The following is a 23854-nucleotide window of genomic DNA, read 5'->3' on the forward strand; positions in this document are numbered from 1 at the left end:
AAACATTCCCAGAATACCCTGGGTGTAAAAATATATATTAAAATTATAGCCACAATCTATACAATTAATGACAAGCATATAATGCTTTGTGACACTGCTACAACAATTTTTACCTATTACCTACGATTCTATTAACTTTTCACACTTTTATGCTTGTCCTGTAACTAAACTGAAAACTCCTTGTCTTTCTCTTATTTTTTCAGCAAAGTACTTTGTAAACAGCAAGATTTTAATTACTGTTAATATTTATAACAGAATAGAGCCTGGGCAAACATTCTAAACCATCTATTGAAACCTAAGAAAACAAGTTGGCATAGTATAAAATAATGATGATTAAAAGTTGACCTGGCATGAATACTGTAACCCTTTTACATTATTTACAGTATTCAGAGCAGCTTAGTGACTAGCCATGGTGGGTCCTATCAATTATGTCCACTTGAAAAGCTGTGGAAGAAGTTATAAGCAAAAGAAACATTCTACAGAGAACTCCTTCCATCCAAAGTTGGAATAAAAGGTGAAATTATTATAAGCTCTTATTATACAAAGAAAATGATGTCCCAATTATAGATGCAATATTCACTATATGCCATTTAGTTCAAATTCTCAGCAGTATGGAATTACAACATTTATCTGTTTAGTTCTTACAAAAATAAGGCATTCTCATCTATACATTTTTAACATACATAAGGAAAAGAGCAAAAAACATAGGGAATTCTCTGGCAGTCCAGTGGTTATGAGTGTGTACTTTCACTGCTGTGACTCGGGTTCAATCCCTGGTCGGGGAACTAAGATCTCACAAGTTACAAGGCATGGCCAAGAACAAACAAAAAACCCCCCAGAAAACCAGAAAGGAAAAACACAAAGAAATAAGTAGAGAGCAGTGCCAGGAAACGTAAGTTAGATCTCTTATTTTCAGACACTCCGAGCTTCGGTGACTACTCACCGTGGAGCAGCATCCACGGAGGACGACGACGGGACCTTGGAAACTTGACAGTTTGCTGCAGCAGCCAGCTTTAAGGCAGACGATGGGACAGCACTTAAAGTCCTAGGTATGTGTCGTGCATTTATGGGGGTGATAGAGTTTACAGTGGCAACTGATGAAGGTACAGTCAATCGAATGTTGTTCCCAATCAGAACCTGAGTTGTGGCGGAGTTGGCAGCGGTCGCCGGGTGACCCGGCGCACTGTGGGAACCCGCAGTCTGGGTCACGCTTGCAGGCTGCAGCAAAGCCGGCCCTGCCGTCGACGGACTCGTGTGGACAAGTGCTGTGGGTGTAGTACTACTGAGGTGTAAGCCCTTGTATACTCCTAGGGAAAAGGAAAGACGCAGCTGAACAACCGCAACTTTGCTTTTGGTTTATTACTGACGTACGTCACAAAAACAATCTCAACTGCTGACATGTCTCTCTCCCTACCTGAGGCTGGAAGGACGCCGTTCACCCCAATTCCGAGCACCACATCCTCCTTCATCTTGAATCCCATCAGTTGTTCCGATGTCACCAAAGCAGAAGCAGCAAATTGAGCACTAGCAGAATCCAAAGTCTTGGACACAAAACCCTACAAAGGAAAACAAGAGCAGAGCTAATCAGCACCACTTACTTTCCAACGACTATTAAAGCTACACAGCTATATGCCAAAATCAGTCTGCACACAAACCAAAGTGGCAAACCACTGAAATATCTTCATTTCTTCTTGACAGTCATAACTTTGATTAATGTTCAGCAACAGCATCTTGTAACCCGAGGATTATAAATTTAAAAAATAAATTCTTTTTTGCTGTACATCGCATTTTGGACCTTAGTTCCCAGGGACTGAACCAACACTCCCTGCATTGGAAGGTGGAGTCTTAACCACTGGACTGTCAGGGAAGTCCCAAGAATTGTGGATTTTGATCTTATGTGACAATATATAACATGGAATTACCAAAATAAACCTTTAAAATGTGGAAATGGTAAACCTCCAACACAAAGTGTTAGACAAGAAACACACTAGTAAAACATTTCAGTGATTTGCAATCAATCAATGCATGAATAAATTCATATAATGAGTAAGTGCATAGGCAAAATTTCCTTCACCAAACTTACATACATACATACACAACCAAAGGCAGCCAAGGGACAGTAACAGAACTACCCCTTTAGAACAGAAGGAACAAAACATCGATCACATCCTAACTCAGCCTAGAGATTAAGAAGCCCCTTGAATTTTTTAAATGACATTTTCCTCTCAGATGTCTAGAGACACAAATCTCAGCCTTCCGTTAAGTTCTATAAATGTGCTTAAATGGCCAATATTTATCATGCTTTAGGTTCAAAAGTGATTTCTTTTAATAGTAAAAGAAGTTATTTTAACGTAATTTTTAATACATTGTAAGAAGAATTAAAAGTTCTCCAGATAATGAGCTGGGTGGGGCTGTAAGTTAAAGAGGTACATTCACAGACTACAAGATCAGGCTTGAAGACAGGGTCTCCATCTCATTTGACTGCGCTTTTAGGTTTTACTTTTTTACAGTAGGAAGCAGAGGGTGACAGCTTCTATACTCACCTGTAATGTTCTTTCTAAACCCTGTATAGAGTGGCTATGATGTGGATTCAGGCGAAAGCCACTTTTCTGCTGGTTAGATGCAAGGTTCTATGACAACAGTTGGTAATTAGAGATGAACTCTGGTGGGAAACAATGAGGGATAATCATAAGACAGACAAATCCCTCACCTGTGGCATGGTGGTGGAGGAATTACTAGTTGCTTGCTGTTGCTGAATTTGTGCAAGCTGCTGTTTCTGCATGAGTGCCAGCTGCTGTTGATGTTGCTGGTATTGTTCGGCTGTAAATGCTGAACATAAAACGAGACAACACTTTATAGAAAGGCACAGCTATCACACGCAACTTACAATATATGAAAACAAATTTAAGCATTTAAAAAAATTTGCGCAAAATGAAAGCATTTGAGCATCCTGTTAAAGATCACTTCTGAATGAGAATTTCAGCATTTTTATAACCACGCTTGACAAGAGTGGCTTGAGTTTAAAGAGAAATAAAGTGAAACTTTGAGTTGCACATACCAAAGAGAAGTGCTCACTTCCCAAGCTTTGAAACCATTATTTTTTTGGTAAGCTGCGACACTTGTGCTAGACAGTGTAAAAGGTAATACCAGCTTTTCTCAACCGCATGTTGGAAATTCAGCTTTGCACTGAGCTTAAGAAGAGATCCAATAATTACCATCTGGTGTCTTTATTTATTCATACTACTGTCCTAATCCATTCAGATGATCTCCAGCAGTTCTGTGCAGAAATACTAGCTGATCTACATAGTTCTGAATTTTAGTCATTACAAACATTTCCTCCATATGAAATATAAGGTTGTTGGTTTATTACCTTTTTTTTTTTTTTTTAAAAGAACCCATCCTTTAAGTTTAACAGGAAGAAAAGAGGCTCCAAAGGTTAATTAATTTTCCCCACCCAATTAACCCACCTGGAAAAAATCCAGTCAATAAGAACGGAGTTGTTTATGTTGGCTTACTGTACAGAATGATGTCTGAGGAAAGACACTGTGTTATGCTACTTATGTTTGTCTATGGAGAGCTCAGTTCTAAAAAAAACAAACAAAAAAATGTTCATTTATTACCCCCCCAAAAAGTGTGTGCAGTTTTTAAAAAGGAAAACCTTTTTCTTTTTTTTTTTTGCCAATTAAAAAAAAAAAAAGAAAAAAACGTACATACAATCACAACATCTGACTTTAAGGCTTCTTTAAGAAGCCTGTGGTGTTTGGGTAAGAATTATTTCAGAACAGAAAAAAAAGGGTTAGCATGCATCCTCAGTCACTAGGGAATCTATAAACCATGCACATTCCCTCAATCTAAGGTTTAATGTCTTCAAAATGCTGTCAACTAATTTGTCATCTTTAAAGATGTCTTGATAATTTATTTAGAATATTACATCATCAAATTTTGCAATTTTCACTTATAACTCATGAGAATCTTTATCCTCTGGGGCAGAGTTTCTGCCTAGGACAACTAGAAAATACTTAGCTAGAAGTTAGGTAGAAATTCTACCATATTTTAAACAAATCAGAAAATTGTGACATAATATTTCAGAAAACCTCTGAAGTTGCTAGTACTTACACAGACTTTTATACTTGAGCTGAACTAATTTCCTGGGTTACAAAGGCAAAAAATCATTTGTTGGAAAAACTCCACCATTCATTTTCCTATTTTTGGTGTTACAAATCTGTTTAGTTGATATACGTCCTTTGATGAGTTTCTTCTCCTTGTTATTTAGTCAGTCATACTCGATTCTTTTGCGACCCCATGGACTGTGTCCCCAGGCTCCTGTGTCCACAGGATTTCCCAGGCAAGAATACTGGAGTGGGTTGCCATTTCCTTATCTAGGGGATCTTCCCGGCCCAGACACTGAATCCATTATCTCCTGATTGGCAGGTGGATTCTTCACAACTGAGCCACTAGGGAAGCCCTGTTTTTCTTCCTACTATGTTGGTAATCCTCAGATCTGAACTCTGCAGGAAAAATTCTTTATTGATAAATACATTTTTTAATTGATAAAAGGATAATCCATAAATAGTGACATAAAAGCAAGTTTCTGTCAAAATGACCATTTCCATATAACAGAAGTTAAATCAGAACTTAAAAAAAAATTTTTTTTAAATAAGGCTGCCTTGAAACAGATTATAATTTATGCTTAAAAAATTTCATAAAAAGAAACTGCTTAATGCCAAAAAGACAATTTAAGTATTGCTAATATGTTTTTGCAACTTCTACTTTAATTTCGTAAGCTTGAGTGAGTTGCCTAAATCTTGAATTTCCTGGTAGGAGATGCTTAATAAACTTGAAAAAAAAAAAAAAAGACCATAACTGGAAGGTCACGTCATTACACACCTAAAAAACAATAATTTAGCATTCACTGTAGAATAGATCTGTGTTTAGAACTCCATTTATATGAATGAAAATATTCTTTTGCAGAACTTTACTGGTGTTTGTGACTTAAAATTAGCAATACTGAGTTAAAATCAGCAATATTGAGTTAAAATCAATTTCAATAAAGGTTCCAAATATTTTACCCTATTTAAATCAACGTTTTAGTCCTCAGTCTCTGAGGGTTTTGTGAATTTCATTTTTTAAACAACTGTTAACTTCCTAATACAGATCTAGAAATTAAAAAAAATGCAACCAACACTTTAGATCACTAACACTCACTGTGATTTTAGATCCCTATGTTAGCTATTTCTTACATATCTCTATACTCCAGAGTGTAGTTATAAAAATTTCCCTGGACATTCTGATACATTCTAGAAGAAATGCAGAGTAACATATACGCCAGAAGTGATGGTAGTAAAAAACATGGGTCTAGGGGCCAAGAGATCCTGATTTTTCTTTCATTCTCAGCTCTATCATAATTAGCTGAGTACACCTAAGGAAATTACTTAATCTTCTGGAGCTCAGTATGTTTATCTAAAATATACAAGTACTAAATTAGGTGATCATTAAAGTCCTTTTCAAGACATAACATGCTAAAGGGTTTTAGATTTCTTCTGAAAAATAACAATTCCAATCCAAAAGGCTGTATGAATGAGTAAGGAAAGCTTGGACAAAGGTCAGGTAATAACTGGGCAAATAAAAGCTGAACTGGGTTTCACACTGTTCCTTACACAGGAAACTAAGATGACCTTGGATGCCATTATAATTCAAAGCCTAACCAAATTCTAAGTGAAAATAAACCAAAATGACCATATTTCCCTAAATCTCTATCGAAAGGTTTTAGGTTGTATGTCTACCTCTAGATATGGTGTGGTAGTCAAGTTTACAATTCACATGAAGAGGGACAAGCTGGTCTGGTGAACAGATCACCAAACCTAGAATCAGAATCATTTCACAGAACCAAAGAATGTTAGATCAGGAGGGTTTCTTGGTGATTTCCTCTATAACCTCATAATAAAGATGAAGAAACTTTCATCTGAGATCACAAGGATTTTAGTAGTGGAAACTGCTAAACTACCCCGAAACCAATGAGATTTTAAATATAGAAAGAAATAGACAAAAGTTTGTTCTGGATTTAATATCATTTACAAAAAACAATCAGATGTTTTATGTAGCAACAGTGTGCATCATGCTTGCAGAGCCCAGAAACCACCACTGTTTGGGTAGGTTCTAACAATTCTCTCAGGGTAGGAATTTAGATAAAATAATCTAAAACTTCATGAATCCACTTCTTATGCAAAGAATTATCATGTGCCAGGTATACCAGCCCTGGAACAGTCTGGTGTTCAGGCTGCTGGTCTTTAAGTCACATTCCTATAGCTAGAGCAGATCAATGGAATAATCGGGAGAGGTACGGGGAGAGTGATAATTTCAAAAATGAAACAATTTCAAAATTTGAAAATTCAGTCTGAGGTGATGGGATTCTAGGTTACCAGAATATACACTGTGTTTTAAAAACAAACAAATAAACCCAAACATCTATTTTAAAAGATACTCATCAATTAGAAATTTCTTTGAGCAATATAAAGCAGAAAATTATTTTAATGCAAAAAAGAGAGGTCACTTTAAAGAAATAAACATCTGAAATGACTCCACACAGTATTACAATATGACTGACCCCTTAATCAGTAAGCTTGAATTGATAGTATGGAGGTCACAAGCACTTATCAGTTATCTAAAATACCCAATCTGAAAACAAAAATTTGTTGTAATTCATTTGATAACAAACTACAACCAAACCTGAATTCATCTGGCTGCAAACATCTTGAACACGGGATTCTTTGTGGTCAAACCTGCCACTGAGTGTGACTATTCTCAGTAAATACTAATGTATTTTACTATGGGCACCACCCTAGACTCTGCTGAGCAAGTAATTCTGAGTTTTGAAACATATTTGGATAAGGATAAGGTTCTATAAACTTAAAAAATCTAGCAATGAAAACATTCAGTGTTCAAATCTAGTTACTGTCCTACAATAAGATTAAAATTTTATGCTAACTAATAAGACCTACTACTGCACAGCACAGAAAACTCTCCTCAACACTCCATAATGACCTATATGGGAAAAGAATCTAAAAAAGAGTGGATAACTGTATTAATATATGTATAACATTCAGTTTGCTGTACAGCAGAAACTAACACAACACTGTAAATCAACTATACTCCAATGGAAATCTAAAAAAATTTTTTTAATGCTACAAATAGAAGTAAACTGTGCTGCTGAGTAAGCTACAGATATGGAGACTTAGAAACTATCAATCTAGCTACAAATTTCCCATTGACTTACGAAAATAAATCTATCCTGCAGATATGGGAGTTTAGAAAAATGACTTAAAATGCTGATAAAATTTCACTGAGAAATAGGAATTCAAATCATGAATATATAATGGTGGTTTAAAAATCACTTTTCTATTTTCAGTCTTTCTGAATTAGAGTCCTTCCTAATTATGAAGAAAGGTATTAATCTGAATCCATTATACCTTCAAACACATGCAAATGAACAGTCATGCAACCAACAGTAAGTTTTTAAAGACTTTTTTTTTTCTTTTGTCTGCACCTCATGGCTTGTGGGATCTTAGTGCTCTGGCCAGGGACTGAACCTTGGCAGTGAGAAAGTGTGAAGTCCTAATCACTGGACTGCCAGCAAATTCCTCAAAGACATTTTTGTAGATGAAAATATTAGAAAAATATTCTTGAAAATTGTCTAAATCACATTTTTTACTAAAGACTATTTAAAATACACCATTTATCCTTAAGTACTAAAATCTAGTCCTAGAAGTTCTAACATGGTGTCACCCTGCTGTACCGTATTCAGAAGACCAAGCACTCTAGCACCTGACTACCCATCTGGCTGCACAGCTATGCAAAGTGGTGAGGACCGGGAAGCAAGCAAAAGACTCTGACGCTTGCCTACAGAAGCTGTGTGCTGGAGTGCACGCCCTGTGCTGAGAACGATGGGCTTCAGATGCCATCATGCAGTTCCTATTTGGAAGTGAGAAGAGGCACTTCTAGAGGATTATTTAGAAAAGGGGTAATCAGTCCAGAGGGCATTACTCTGTCACAGCACACATATAAATATTAATATTTAAAACAATGATAGAATTAATAAAAAGTGGCTAAATTGATACCCACGTATTTGGCTTAAAATAGCAGGCAAGTGTATCAGCTGACTTGTATGTCACATAATGACTGGGTAAGGTCTAAAGTCAGTGTGGTAAATATTAAGCCTAAAAAAATTCCTTTAGCAAGTAACATGATGAGTCCATCTCCTTCTTTCAGTAAGCCCAACACAGCCAGTTTTTCCTCTGGCATCAGACTAGATCAGAGTTTCTGTGGCTGAATTCCAGACAGAGTAGTTATGTTTGCATTTAGGGGCTATGACAAATGAAAAAAAAAACCTACTTTAAAACTACATCAAACGAGATGAGATCTTAACAGAGGGTGAGGTAGCAATGCAGGCACTGACGCTGCAGAAGGAGCCGTAACAGACTCACTTCCCTCACTGCCAGAGTGGCTCACGCTTCTAGTTCAACTGTACTTAGAATCCTCTGTAACAGCTGAACTGCTAAATAAAGGTTTTTTTTCTCCAGGGGAATTCAATGAAGTTAAAGGTACACATGACATGAGTTCACTGTTATATACTTAACAGCGAAAAGCTTTAGGTTTCTGGAATATTCACAAACATGAAAGAATAAAGTGTTACCCTAAAGCAATTCTGTAAGTATACAGAAAGATCTAGGAAATTTATGGGAAAACTGAGAATTAAGTGCAAGAGAAAACAAATGATAAATCCACCCATTTAATCTGATCACATATATAGGGGGAAGGAAATAATGGAAAAGAAAATTACACAGTTATTAAAGATTTTTTCAGCTAAATTTTCAGTAATACTACTGTTCCATGTTCATCTTTTAACATTCATTGGCAAACATAGATCAAGTAACTGTTACACTATCAATGCTCATTTAAGTAGTATAGCAAAACAATTTATGTGAAAAAGATCATATAAGATCCTTAGGATAGTTATACAACTTAAAGAAGTGGAGAAGATAAGAAATTGGTCCAACAAGCCAGTTTTCTACATCTAGTCCCAAAGAATTTTAAACAACTTAATCTTTATCAGGGAAGCATAAGTTTATACTATTAAAATCTCTTCACTCACACCATATAAGACCTTCATGCTGAAAAATCCTTTTGACTTTTAAGACTATAAAAGCAGAGAAAAACTGAATCTTCATGATATAGACTCCAAAATTAATGGGATTGTAAGTAATCTGTTAGGTAGGCCTCAGAATTATTTAGATTATCTTCTACTTGATTTATGAAATGGGTTTATATTTCTTATGAGCTGAAAGACTTCCCTTTCATAGAAGTATTTTATTTCTAATCACAAAGAATATTAATTTATGGAACCTTTTCTGAAGGTAATGAGGCACATTTTCATGTTTCTTAGGTTTAACTGTAGCCTTACCAGATAATTAGGGGGACAGATTAAATTATCTTTATAGCCCTTTCAAAATCTATATTTAAATTATCTTTATAAATATCTGCAGTAACAACTTTAACAGTGAATTTCTATCATCTACATGCCTCAAACAACTGGCATTTGCTTTAAAATAGAAAACTAAAATTTGGGGAATATTTTAAGTAGATGACATTTATATTAGACCCATTTCACAGTGTAGGCATAATGCTAAAGTACATATTACCTGAAATGTTTCCAAATTATTAGAATAATCCTTAAACTTAGATGTCCTAAGTCCTTAAATGTCCTTAAAGTTAGTGTCCTCTTATAAATTATTCTGAATTACTGTGTCAGCAGAGAAAGAGTGCCTATCTATCAAGTTGCTGGCTTACTTCAAAGCAGTCTAGTAAAAGCCCAGAGAAGTATCCACTATCAATTTACGGTCCATTTTCTTTCCATATTATTTGAAAATTTAATAGCTGACTCTTGGTGGTTCACAAAGTGCAACAGGAAACAAATGCCATACATTATAAACAGCACTAAAATTCTTGGGTGTGCAGAAATGTTTAAATGAAGACACATGCACAATCGGGATTCAAATAAATTCTTAAACCTAGATTTTAAAAGAATATATTTTAAGAGAAGGGGACTTTTAGCTGTAAAAATAACAGACCACATATTCCCAAAACTGATGAACCCGAGGCTTCTACAGAAACGCACATCAAAACGAATGAACATACCAAAGTGTGCTGAACCACTGCTGCTTTTGCTTTGCGTAGAGGTACTGCATGTCTGGGTCCCGGGTTGTGCTGTGCCTGTTCGATTTATACTCCTATACAGTTTTCGACAGGAGAGCTCATCATTGTCACTGTCATGTAGGGATGGTGTCCGAGGCCTAAAATGCCGCCATCTACATGATTTGATATTGACGAGTATCTGACTGAGGTCTTTAGAGAAAGATTTGTCCGAGGTATTTATTTCTGAGGTATTGGCAGACTGATTGACTGGAGAATGTTGTGGTGAGGAAAGCATGTCCAGATCCAGATGGCGAAACACGCTGTCGTAGTCTGAGTGCGCTCTGTCCAGTAAGACCCTGATAAAAATCAGTCAGAAAATGTATGTAGGACAGCTATTCAGAATTTACACAAGAGTTTTTTTCTCTTCCCTCCCCAAGTCCCCCAAAGCCATCTCCTACCGAATACTTAAAAGCTATAAATTTGATTGTTTCAGTATTTGGCTCCGTAGGCTAAACTCTCAATTTCTGTTAAGGTTCTTTCACTTTTTAATGGTTCGATTAGAGAAGAAAGTACTCCACCTTGAAGAATAAAGTAAGCTGTCCAACTTACAACAGAAAGCCTTCTAACAATATGTTACTGTCACCATACAAGAGAATTTGATCTTTCACTTCCATTACAAAGCACCAAAACATTTATGAAGCATTGCTAATGTATCTGTTTCTTAAGCAAAAAAAAAATTTTTTGAGGGAAGAGGTAGGAGAAAAACAAAAAAAGTATGTGATCTTTGGATATTTTACACTATTAAAATTTCTTACACACAAAATATTTGAAGTCACCACTTGAGAGGATTTATTTTTACTTTATTTATATAAACTTTATAAATGAATCCATCTGCTAACACTAACTAATGCTAGTATAGAATAAAATATAGCCAACATAGAGAACTTTCACTACTAATGATGAGGTTGAAAAAGCACTCAATAAAATGTGTCTTAACTGGATAATTCTAAACTAACATGAAGTGATAACAACTGCAATTAAGATAAAAAATGAAAGAAATGTGTATGTCATTAATTTACTGTAAATTAGACCCTTAGGTTTCTTCCTGAAGGCAGCTTGATCTGTTTTGCCTTTTAATTTTTTTTCACTAATACAACACGAGTCTTTCTTTTCCTTCGCTTTCATGTGTTTGGCAATCCCTCCCCTCGCCACACAACTTCTCACCTAAAGACCTCCAGAGCATCAAGGACTCCATCAGGTCTAGACAAAGGCAGGTGTCCTGACAAGCTGAGGTAAAGATCAGGTCCTGCATGGAGCCAGGAGCCTTTCCTCTGATGAGTTAACCCAGTGTACTAGTTATACGACATTTCTTAGCCTATTTAATCCTTTTTCTCAGTATCTCCCAGAATGCCTAAAATAATTCTGGGTAATTTCTTTAATGTCATATGGGATTCCCTGATAGCTCAGTTGGTAAAGAATCCACCTGCAATGCAGGAGACCCCGGTTCGATCCCTGGGTTGGGAAGACCTGCTGGAGAAGGGATAGGCTACCCACTCCACTATTCTTGGGCTTCCCTTGTGGCTCAGCTGGTAAAGAATCCACCTGTAATGCAGGAGACCAGGGTTTGATCCCTGGGTTGAGAAGATCCCCTAGGGAAGGGAAAGGTTACACACTCCAGTTTTTCTGGCCTGGAGAATTCCATGGACTGTATAGTCCATGGGGTCACAAAGAGTCAGACATGACATTTTTTTAATGTCATAGAATTTATGTAATCATGATGTACACTTGTTTTCATCTACCTCTGAGGACAGATGTCTGAGGTTTTCAATTTTGAGAAGAAAAGCAGATCCATTAGGGAACCACTAGTTATGCATTAAAAGCTACTGTTGTGTAACAGGCAACAAAGTGGCAAAGTATCTTAGTCAAAAAAACACAAAAAACCAGTTAAGAAGAGCAGGTGGGACGAAATGAGCTCTTTGGAAGGATCACCTCATTCTAAACTTTCCATCACCCACATCTAAGACATCCCTCTGCTAGGAGCAGAGATGCCTCACCTTCCACCGCGCCCAACCCGTCTTCGTGCAAATCCGATGCACCGCTGGGGCACAGTCAGGGTGGTCAGGCAGTATCGGTATCGCACATCCCCTATTCCTCCGTCGCTAGGACTAGTCCAAGGCCAGTTGCCAGTTTGGTCTAAGTGAGGCTTAAAAAGAAGAATCCAAATTGTTATTTTTTGTCAACTAAAGGTAAACTGTTTGTTATTTACAAAGACAATCCACACTTACAGCGTAGTACTGACAGCCTGCCTTCCTTCGGAAAGCAAAAGGGCCATCGGGATCATTCTCTTCCTCAGCTTCTGAAGAGCCAGACAGAACCTTTAAATAAAAGGTAGTGCATCAGATTGTGTGCCTTCCTATGTTCCTCATCTCGTTTACAGAAAATCCTTGCACTCACCTGGGAGAGAGGCTCTTCATCTGAGCTGGGGAAGTCATACTGGTTCAGGTCTTTAGCGTTGAAGACCGGCAGCGTGGTGGGGCTGGCCTGTTGAGGAGCAGCAGCAGCAGACGAAGGTAAGACTTTGGGCTTCTTTTCATATTTACGTTTAGGTCGGATAAGATCGGCCTTATCTTGCTGCAATAGTCATGAATTAAACACCAGAAATCATGGTCAACAAAATCAAAGTTTGGGGGAAGTTTGAAAATAAGTTTACTGCTAACATGGACTCATAGGAGATACAAGACTGTTACGTTTTGTCATTTTCTAATATAAGTCTTAGAGGTCGTTCTCTGTGAAAACATGAGTATGTTCCTACAACCTAAACATGATCATAAAATACTTTGTTTCTATTAAAGTAAAAGAAGAGAAGTTCTCCTGAAATCCTTTAACTACAATTAGTATTTACTGCTGGCTTCTATATCTTTTTCTTAACTTTCTAAAAAATTCTAGGAATTTTTTAAAAGGAACTTTTAGTTAGTCTTCATCCTAAAGAAATAACAAATCAATACTGGGGAAGTAATATTGAAAACATATACACAAAGCAAACTTCAGATAACTGTTAACATAGTGAAAACAAATCCATAGTACTGAGGTATTAAAAAAATAAAGAGTAGTAAAGACTTGCTAGCTCTACAATGAAAGCAAATGGTGAGCAGTTTTAGAGGATAAAGATATGAAAGCACTAAAGCAGGAAACAACTCAGGGATAAAATACATAGGCAAGAGTGATGAATACAGTTACACATTAGAAATACACATGGCAGGTGAGGGCAGAGGTGAGGAGAGATATGAATTTGAGGTGGAGGCAACAGGCAAGGAAGATCAGAGGCAAAAGTGGTATTTGGTAGGAAGAAACAGATCATGGCGAGTATAATGTTTGTGTAAATATGCTAAGTATTTATATCAAGCTTTATGAAGTTTATGGCATTATGGTTTTTAAAGAAAAGTTAATGAAACTATAAGGTATCTCTCTTTACAATTTCTACTGCTATAGGCCAGTCTTAAATCAAAAGCTGGCTTTCATGGTAGGGTTTATAAACAAATTTCTGTTTACTCTGATTCTAATGATAAAAATCACAAACATTCTGATCACCTTATTAACTTTAAATTCCTTCACGTCCATCGCCTCCTGGTGTTTGAACTGACTGCTGTTGGCGATGGGGATGAGGGGGATGGTGTATGTGGGCTTCACTGGCTGCCTCTGAGCCATGACCTCAGACATGATCTCCCCACTGTAGTCACCCAAATTATACCTGAAATGGTATGAAAAGGTTTATAGAGTTAGTTCTTGTAAGCACTTACCGTCATGACAACTAATAACTAACTCAGATATTAACTATAAACCCTGATGAAACTTAAGGTAAGATTACAGGTAAACTACCTGATGAATATTTATTAAAAGTAAAGATTACATAATTCCTATTGCTTCTTTTACTTTTTGGCTTATGGCTTTATCATGCCACCATTAATAGATAACCATGGCGGGGGAGAGGGGGATTTAATTTTAACATAGCAATTTTGGTGGCAGATTTGGTGGAGATGTTGAAATTCATGCCTCAAATGGTACTGAGGAACTTTCTGCTAATTTGAGTTGCCTGTGCCATAAAACTAATTTTTCTGAAATGAATCATAAGAAATTGAATAGTGATTTCCTTTGGGAATAGGGACCTGGAAACAGGGGAGTGTAGCCTGAAGTTTTCACCATGCTTCTGCTGAAGGATTGTGTGTGTGTATTTCATCGCTCAGTCATGTCTAACTCTTTTGCGACTCCATGAACTGTAGCCTGCCAGGCTCCTCTGTCCATGGGATTTTTCAGGCAACAATTCTGGAGTAGAATGCCATGCCCTCCTTCACGTGATCTTCCCAACCCAGGGATCAAACCCGCGTCTCCTGCACTGCAGGTGGATTCTTTACTGCTGAGCCACCGGGGAAGCCACACTGAAGGATTATCTAGGTATTAAGAATACGGGCCTTTTCCCCATCCCTGTTTTATACTTTTCTGTTAAAAAATCTCAGCATGTGTTAAGAAAAAATTCAGTATCATTTAGTAAACAAAATAAAAACTTTAGAAGTGACAAATGTTCTCTCCCTCATGGCTCTGCACTAACTCAAGTCTAAAAGAAAATGATTTTGAAATGGAAGTATCTTGCATAACAATTTTACTGAACCCAGTCACTTTAAAAGTGAAACTAGAGAGAGGAAGGCATGTAAAATTACAGAAAGTACATCAACACCACATATTTCAGCAGTCTCTAACTATTATTAAAAGAATGTATTTCTGGAGTTACAGAAAACTTCTTAGGAAATAAATGACCTCTACACAAAATTCTAATGGTGCTGTGCTTCTCATGCTATTAAAACATACTTTACCTCTTTTCCATAATTTCCAGTGTTAAGTGCAATAGCTCTCTTTTACTCTTTTCTCTTCTTTTTATCATCTCTAGAATAGTAACAGCCCGGCTTAGGTCTCGACGCAGCTTAAGCATTTTTTCATAAGAGGCTTCATCATTTTTGCGATTCTGCAAGTATGAATTTGCTTGTTTAATGTCAGTAAGCATTTCTGAGTATAGCTGGTGACATATAAGAGTATATATATATTTGAAAGGTGAGATTAGAATTTAAAGACACTGAAAGGGAACATGGATCACCGGGAAATCAATTTTGAATATGGTTTTTAATGAAACAACATAAAGATACATCATTAATAACTCAGTAATGAATTTAAAGGCAGATTCATTTTAAATTAATATTTTTCATTATAAAATGTAGAAAGTCTATCTAAATACAAAACAGGTTTCTGATGCTGAGGCATTTATAACTATAAATAAATTTTCTTACATCAAAAAAATTACAAAAAAATCTCCCCAGGTTTCCTTACTTTCCGTGTCTGCATTTTTTCAGTTCGTCTTCTAAAAGCCACGTAAGGATCATTTGTGCTCGAACCATCTCGCTTCTCTTGTTTTACTGATGGGATAAGAGACGGACCTCGACAGTTTTTTCTCTTTTTAATCCAGTACTCATAAACTTCTCTAATTAATTCATCGTCTTCTTTTAGCAGTAGTTTGGCTTCCTGCAGACTGACTGGCTAAATGTAAAATCATTATGTCATTTTCATATAATACAAAGAAAAGGTTCAAAAGTACTTCTAATTTAAATGACAATCATCAGAATAATAGTATTAACAATAGCAAATATGCTGAGTACCTTGTACATGTCAGATAACAAGCTAGACGCTTTATGTAAAATATTGTATTTAATTTTCACAACAATCCTGTAATGTTTTTCATCTTTATTTTACACACTGGGAAACAGACACACATAGAAATTTAGACCTTCTGCTGAAGGTTATATAGGCTAGAAATGGACAGAGATATGAATACAAGCTTGTCCAGAGCCTGCTCACTTACCCTCTTTCCAACTTTACACTGTTTTCACACAAAGAGATACTTATATATATATATATATACTCATTCATTATATATACAATGAAGCTGTACCTGCTGACCACTGCCTTTTTCTAGACGGTCAATCATCTCCTCAAACTGCAATGGGCAGATGTCCATTTTCTTCTTCAGTTTATTCACAAATACTTCATCTTCAGAATCCAAATCATAATCGGGCTGCTCAGCATCCAAACTAAAAGCTGACAGAAGAAACCACACGCGATCATTTACCGCGTGGAAACACAGACAGAAACCTCTCACTGATATCTGGGTTATCTCTAGGGAAACAGGGAAGATTTTTAAAAAGATTTTGTTTTCAGACTAGAAAACAATCTAAGCTTCCTGCATTTAAAGTTTAAGAAAGAAGACCATCTTTATTGTTAAAAGTGATAAAAGACTGGCTGTGACCTGTGACCCCATCCCACACAAAGCAAACTAGAAGCCCACTAGTAAAAACAGAAAGAGATTGTTAAATGCGCTGGGTTGAACTGAACAAAAATTCTGTAGCTCAAAAATGATAAAATATCAGCAATTTCATGGGATTTAATACCATAATAGAAGGATAAGGTTTTTAAGTAAGATTGTTTCTAGAATGCTTAAGTCCTATTTTGTAAATTATTGAACCGCTTCACTGACAGCTCGGGGGTGGTATTTGAAGCTGAAGTGTTAGCCACGGCCAATAAGGGTAACAGCTGTCACTCACTGAGCTCATTCCTGTCGAGGTTTGTTCCCTCATGAGAATCACTGTCATAGTGAGAGAAATGGGAAGTTTTCCTTTCAAGGAAAATTTCCCTTTCAAAATTTGTCAAGATATGGGGGGAAAAAAAAAGGCAAGAACCACTGCTTTACACAATACTGTCAAATGTTGTTCAATTACTTTGCAAAATTAAACTAGTTTGATAATAATGTAAGTGAAATATTAAGAAGCTTGATACCAAAATCTGTCTCATACCTTTTCCTTCATTCAACAGTTCCTCCTAAGTTCCCACCACCTTCAAACCCACAACCGTGCAATTGTATGAGGCCCTTTCTGGCGGGCCTTGCTAGTTGCATCTGCACATTATGACCCAACAACATCAAATTCTGTTTGTTTCAAACAGCAGGCTCCTCTTTCCCTGTCTTTAGGCCTTTACATTGGCTCTTTCCTGCCTGGTCCACCAGGCAAACGACTCATCTTTACAAAACCCAACCTGACATCAACTCCTGTGGAATCCTTTCTGGACTGCCCCCTACCCAATAAGTGGTTCCTAACTATTTTATCTTTTTTAGAAGTTATGAACCCTCTCTCTCCAAAAAAACATGGTGTAAACATATAGTATTTTACATAAGTTACAAGCAGAAAATTCAAATGTCCTTAAAACAGCTTGTGGCACTAAGGTTAAACAATTCCTGTCCTAGATCACTCCTCTTCTTTTGTACTACTGTTACACATACTTAACAATCTTATTTGCTAAACATTCAAATATGCTCAATTTTCTTGAGCAGAGGGATTGTATCTCATTTATTTCTGTCACACTGAACACTCAACTCCTCAGTCCTTACCAGGGTCTCACATCTAGAGGCACACAATGTTCATCTGTTTCTCATAAGTGGTGATAATTTTGGTCACCAGTCAAGAAACTGCCCAATATTCCACTGTGTTATCTCTGGCCCATGCCCCCTCCACCATCTCGTAACTAATAAGCAGTTTGTGGGGAGAGCTTAAGACCATGCAAATACCCTGCTCCTCATCATAATTTCCTCTTAGGTACACACATTGGTGATTCTTATGTGAGTCAGTCTTGATCGTGTAATTGCAAAAATGATTTTCTGGGTTTCTTTGAATTATTTTTTTAAAAAACTTTTATTTTGTATTGGGATATACAGCTGATGTTGCGATAGTTTCAAGTGGACAGCAAAGGGACTCAGCCACACATATACATATAACCATTCTCCCCCGAACTCCCCTCTCATCCAGGCCACCATAAAACACTGAGCAGAGCTCTTTGTGCTATACAGCAGGATCTTGTTGGTTATCCATTTTAAATATAGCAGTGTGTACATGTCCATTCCAAACTTCCTAACATCCTTTACTCCACCATTCTCTTCGACACAGCACCATTCTGCTCTTGGCTGGCATTCTCTACTGTAAAACCGTGAGACTGATCTACTCCACCACTTAGCACTCTGTTTATTACCAGTATGGAACTCAGGATTTTTTACTTTTACAATGGTTCACAATTCATTACTGTACTCAACTATTCCATTGCTTAAAACGTCCCCAAACTAGCCAGCGGAAACTCCGATGTCCTCCTGTGATATGCCTCTGCCATTTTTGTGAATTCTTAATTTCTGGCATAACAAGATGTTCAGGTTTATGTTGACTTACCCTCCCCCAGCCCTGGGATCAGCCATCTTTCCACATATTCTTGGTCCTATTTAGTGGTTACGGATCAGGGACTAGGTGTTAGATGTGCTTATTGCTACTGAATATTTTTGCTTCTTGGCTTTACCAGTGGACAGAACCAGAAATGCACAGATCTGTATCTTTACACACACACACACATTCAAATACACAAGACTGCCTTTTAAAAGAGATTTCCTTTGAGGATTAGCAAGAGAATCTTGAGACTCAAATTTGAGGGGAAGGGAGGAGAGATTTGTTCCTGCCTATTCAGGTCAGAACTGTTTTGTCCTTTCTTACAGTATGAATAGGAAAGGAGAAGTCCTAGTTGTACAATCTCAGTTCAGTCGCTTAGTCGTGTCTGACTCTTTGCAACCCCATGGACTGCAGCATGCCAGGCCCCACTCTCTATTACCAACTCCCGGAGTTCACCCAAACTCATGTCCATTGAGTCGGTGATGCCATCTAACCATTTCATCCTCTGTCGTCCCCTTCTCCTCCTGCCCTCAATCTTCCCCAGCATCAGGGTCTTTTGCAAGGAGTCAGTTCTTCACATCAGGTGGCCAAATTATCAGAGTTTCAGCTTCAGCATCAGTCCTTCCAATGGAATATTCAGGACTGATCTCCTTTAGGATAGACTGGCTGGATCTCCTTGCAGTCCAAGGGACTCTCAAGAGTCTTCTCCAACACCACAGTTCAAAAGCATCAATTCTTTGGCACTCAGCTTTTTTTTATAGTCCAACTCTCACATCCATACATGACCACTGGAAAAACCATAGCCTTGACTAGATGGACCTTTGTTGGCAAAGTAATGTCTCTGCTTTTTAATATGCTGTCTAGGTTGGTCATAACTTTCCTTCCAAGGAATAAGCGTCTTTTCATTTCATGGCTGCAATCACCATCTGCAGTGATTTTGGACATCTAGAAGCTTCCAGATCACCAATTAAAAGAGAAACAACATTAAGACCCCTTGGACCAGGAGAAGTTGAACAACACTCTCAAACAGCTGAGGAATTATTAACAGTTTGGAACTAAAGCAGGGGATAATGGTTTTAAAACAGGTTTCTTCCTTCACTGCTCTGATAGGATAAAAGGGAGAAAAGTATGATCTCTTTCCTAAACCTATTAAAGACAAGAATAACATTGAGATTTTCCAAATAAATGTTCAATGAAATGTTAACAGAATACATGTAAAGAATACATCTGAAAAATGCTGAGTTAAAATAAACTTTCCTTTTTAATTGCAAGGTTCCCAGAGCCTACAGAGTAATATGTATTGTAACTCTGGGGTAGAGAGGGAAATATAACATGTAATCATTCTCAAATGTTTCTAATCACTACTTTTTAAGGCAATACTATCATCTTGAAAACTCCAAGGAATAGTCTGTGTAAACATTAGCTTAAAAGTTTTATAAAACAGAAATTATAAGAATTGAAATGAACCAGTCTATATACATAATTTGATACAATGTACCCTTCATAAGCAATGTATTAGACTACCTGGCATTCAATGTTCAATTGCAACTTTGCAGAAATTTGTAATATAACTAGCCTTTTTTTGTGTATTGTAATATAAAAGTCAATACCAATTTTTTAAAAATTAACATCACTTTTATACAATCTCTTCCCAGAAAATAAGAGGAAACACTACCTAACTTGTTTTATGAGGCCAATATTACTCTGATACCAAAACCTGACAAGACAGAGCACACATTCACAAAAAGATTAACAATATCTTTCACGAATTTAGACAGAAAACTTCTCAATAAAATCCCACCCAACAATGTATGGAAAACACACACACACACACACCCCCCACAGCCAAATGTGATTTATTCTAGGTATGCAAGGCTGGTTCAATATTTGACAACCAACCAAGGAAACCCATCACATCAGAGAATAAAGAAGGAGGGAAAAATCACATGACCTTATTAACTGATGCAGAAAAAGCAGCTGACAAATTCAATAGTCAGGATAAAAACTCCCAATACACTAGGAACAGAGAACTTTCTCAAACTCTTACAAGCAACTACAAAAAACCCCCTTCAGGTGACATAATGCTTACCGGTGAAAGACTAAATTTTTTCCCTTAAGATCAGGAACAAGGCAAGAATGTCTGCTCTCAACACTGTATTCAAGTTCTAACCATTATACTAAGACAAGAAAGAGAAATTAATAACATACAGGTTGGAAAGGGAAAGCAAAACCATTTCTATTTGCAGACTACGACATGATTTTTCTCCATTTAGAAAATCCCAAAGAACCTGCAAACATCTTCTAGAACTAACATGCAATTTCAGTTAAGGCCACAGGACACATGCTCAGCATACAACTGAACTGCATTTCTGCATACTGACAATAAACAGATGGAAACAAAAATCAAAAGTACAATACCATTTTCAATTGTGTCAAAGAAAACAGGTATAAAAAAAAAAAGTACTAAAACACCATGGATCTTCATGATGAAAATTATAAAGTGTCAACTAAAGAAATCAAAGGCCTAAATACCTGGAGAGTCATATTGTGGTCATGGACTAGAAGACTCAACACAGAAAGAAAAGATGTCAGTTCTCCCTACAATGATCTAAAGATTTAAATGCAATTCCTATCAAAATCACAGCAAGTTTCTTCGCAGACACACTTATTCTAGTGGCATTTTTAGGGAAATATTTACAGGGAAAAGCCTTAGAATACCCAACACAATCTTGAAAAAAAAAAAAAAAGGAGGAAGCATTTCCCCAATGTTAAGGATTATCATATAGCTGCAGTAATCGAGACAGTGGTACTATCTTGGGATAAACACAGGGATCAGTGGAGTAGAATACAGAACCCACAAACAGAGCCACATCAATATGCATAGTTGATTTTTGTTGAAGAAACAAAAACAATCAATAGAGGAGGAATCACTTTTTCAATAAACAGTGTTGGAGCAGTTAGATGCCCAGAGCGGGGACCTAAACCTCACAGTCAAAATAGATCACACACTTAAATGCAGAACTATGAAACTCCTAGAACAGGTCATAGGAAACCATCTTTGGACCCTGGGCAAAACAAAGACTATTCTTGGAGTTGATACTAAATGGATCTAACCAAAATTAAAAACTTCTACTCTGTGGAAAACTGTTAAGAGAAGGAAAAGACAATTTATATACCGGGAAAAAATATTTCCAAATCACATATGACAAGGACTTGTGTCTACAATATATAAACAAAATACTCAAAACTTAACACTAAAATACTCTAATTAGAAAATAAGTAAGACACGCACAATCTTCACCAAAAAGGATATGTAGATGGCATAAAACACATGAAAAGATGTTTAACTTATTAGTCATTTAGAGAAACACAAATTTAAAGTACAGTGAGACATCACTGTATACCTACTAGAATGGCTAAAATTAAAAAGTGATAACCTCAAATGCTGACAAGGATAAAGGAGAAACTGGATCCCACATACACAGCTGATGATACTGCAAACAGGTATAGCCTTCTGAGATAGAGGAGACACTCTTGTCAAACTAAAACTGGATGACCCAGCAACTACACTTATAGGCATTTAACCCAGATAAGTAAAGATTTATGTTCACTCAAAAATTTGTACATGAACGTTCACAGCAGCTTTATTTGAAGTAGTCAAAATCTGGAAACGACTCACTCTCTCAGTGAGTGAGCAATGCAACCTGCTGCAGTGCATGTTATGGAAGACTGCTCAGGAAGAGAAAGGAACGAACTACTGATACATGCAACAGCCTGAATGAACGTCAAGGAGGCTATGCTAAGAGGATAGAGTCAGTCTCAAAAGGATATACATTCGTAATTCCATTCACGTTACCTTCATCAACAAACAGAATTACAAAGATGGACAACAGATGAGTGGTTGCCAGAGGCTAGGAGTGCATTTAAAGGAGCAATAAGGTAGAGTCTTGTGGTGATGGTATAACTGAGTATAATTGTGGTGGTGAATATACAAGGCTTTACATATTCTGTGAATCTATAGTCATGCAAGAATGTTAAAAGAAACTCAAAGTCAGCTAACACTCATTTGGCTGACAGTGTTCATAAACTTTCCAATGTAATATGTCTTTCTAAGTTTGTACTGATGAAAAACGTTTTTTCCCCAAATAATTTACAATTCTGCTTCCATTTTATTACTGTTATTTGATTACAATGTCAGCAGAGTCAATGCCTTGTTAAACATAGTACCCTGACTTTTCTGACCACAATTTAACCCACAGCTACCAATAAAATGAAATTTGTGAATTCTGGTCATCAGTAGAAAAGTACCTATTTGTAAAACAAGCATTCGAAGCTTTTTTTCTGATAGTAATGATAATGTAAATTGAATAATGTAATTTTATCTTGCTCCACCCTGCTTTAACCTGATAGCATATATTCATGAAATAATATAGCCAGTGGCTGTGGAATGCAGTGTGGTCCTGGTTAACATATACAGCAAGGATCCATTCTGGAATTTCACACTGACATGACTTTCCAGAGAATTAAAGTTTTAGGTCCTATTACTGGTAAACTTTGTTTAGAATGTCTGTGTTTTATATGTAATTAAACACGAGTAGGCAAGAAAAACACACGCCAGTTTTTTGGTTTACTTCAAAGTAACCTTTAGTAAACTGGAAAAAATTTTTTTTCTGAAGAAAAAATTTTTTTCCTAACAAGTACAAGCTGTAGGTAAAGGTGAAAAAACACCACAAGTTAAAAACATCAAATGCTAACACAGAACTGGTAAGAGTCAATATGGGCATGTTTACTTGTGGTTTTCATTATGTAAGAAATAATTTTTAAAAAATGCTTAGAACCCAGGACAAAGATTAGACCATATGGAGAAAATGATAAATGAGTTAGAAAAGTAGTTAATAAGCAAGAAACTAGGTAAAGCTGGCTGCTCTATGTCCACAGAGAGAACAATAAAAACAAAACAGATTTATACTGTTCTGAAAAAAGTTTAGACAGGCCCCTGGAAAAAGCTCTTGATCATAAAGACAAGACAAAAATGAAAGCTGTTAACACCTTTTCCTTAGCAACCCTGCAATTACACATTTAGTGGTCCACAACATGGGGACCAAATGAACAAAATAAATTCACCTAAGTTTACAAGCTCTCAGCAGTTCATCATCAAATGTGATTAAGCTATCAAAGGGTCATTTCCACTGAAGACCTCTATCAGTACCAAGTGACACAAGTTACCAACTAAAACACTAAATTAAAAAAAAAAAAAAAAAAAAAAATCATGAGAATTCCCTGGGGGCCCAGTGGACTCCATGCTTTCACTGCCAAGGGCTCAGGTTTGGTCCCTGGTCAGGGAACTAGTATCTCATCAACTTGTGGGG

General features: G+C 36.7%; 1 protein-coding gene across 4 annotated transcripts in view; it reads right to left on the bottom strand.

The window, feature by feature from the left end:
- The window catches only part of EPC1 (enhancer of polycomb homolog 1), a 97623-nt gene that overhangs the window by 2421 nt on the left and 71348 nt on the right, over positions 1-23854 (bottom strand). For 3 of the 4 annotated variants that reach the window (XM_070381886.1, XM_070381885.1, XM_005891929.2), the window contains 12 exons: positions 16181-16326; positions 15562-15768; positions 15054-15202; positions 13777-13936; positions 12643-12819; positions 12474-12563; positions 12243-12391; positions 10192-10544; positions 2711-2829; positions 2544-2630; positions 1415-1556; positions 944-1307 (listed from right to left, as the gene is read on the bottom strand). In XM_070381886.1, coding sequence (XP_070237987.1) covers positions 944-1307; positions 1415-1556; positions 2544-2630; positions 2711-2829; positions 10192-10544; positions 12243-12391; positions 12474-12563; positions 12643-12819; positions 13777-13936; positions 15054-15202; positions 15562-15768; positions 16181-16326 — 2143 coding nt within the window. The remainder of the gene's footprint in view (positions 1-943; positions 1308-1414; positions 1557-2543; positions 2631-2710; positions 2830-10191; positions 10545-12242; positions 12392-12473; positions 12564-12642; positions 12820-13776; positions 13937-15053; positions 15203-15561; positions 15769-16180; positions 16327-23854) is intronic. The other variant, XM_005891930.2, reaches the window with a different exon arrangement.

This window comes from Bos mutus, chromosome 13 (genome assembly GCF_027580195.1).
Source record: "Bos mutus isolate GX-2022 chromosome 13, NWIPB_WYAK_1.1, whole genome shotgun sequence".
NCBI lineage: Eukaryota > Metazoa > Chordata > Mammalia > Artiodactyla > Bovidae > Bos > Bos mutus.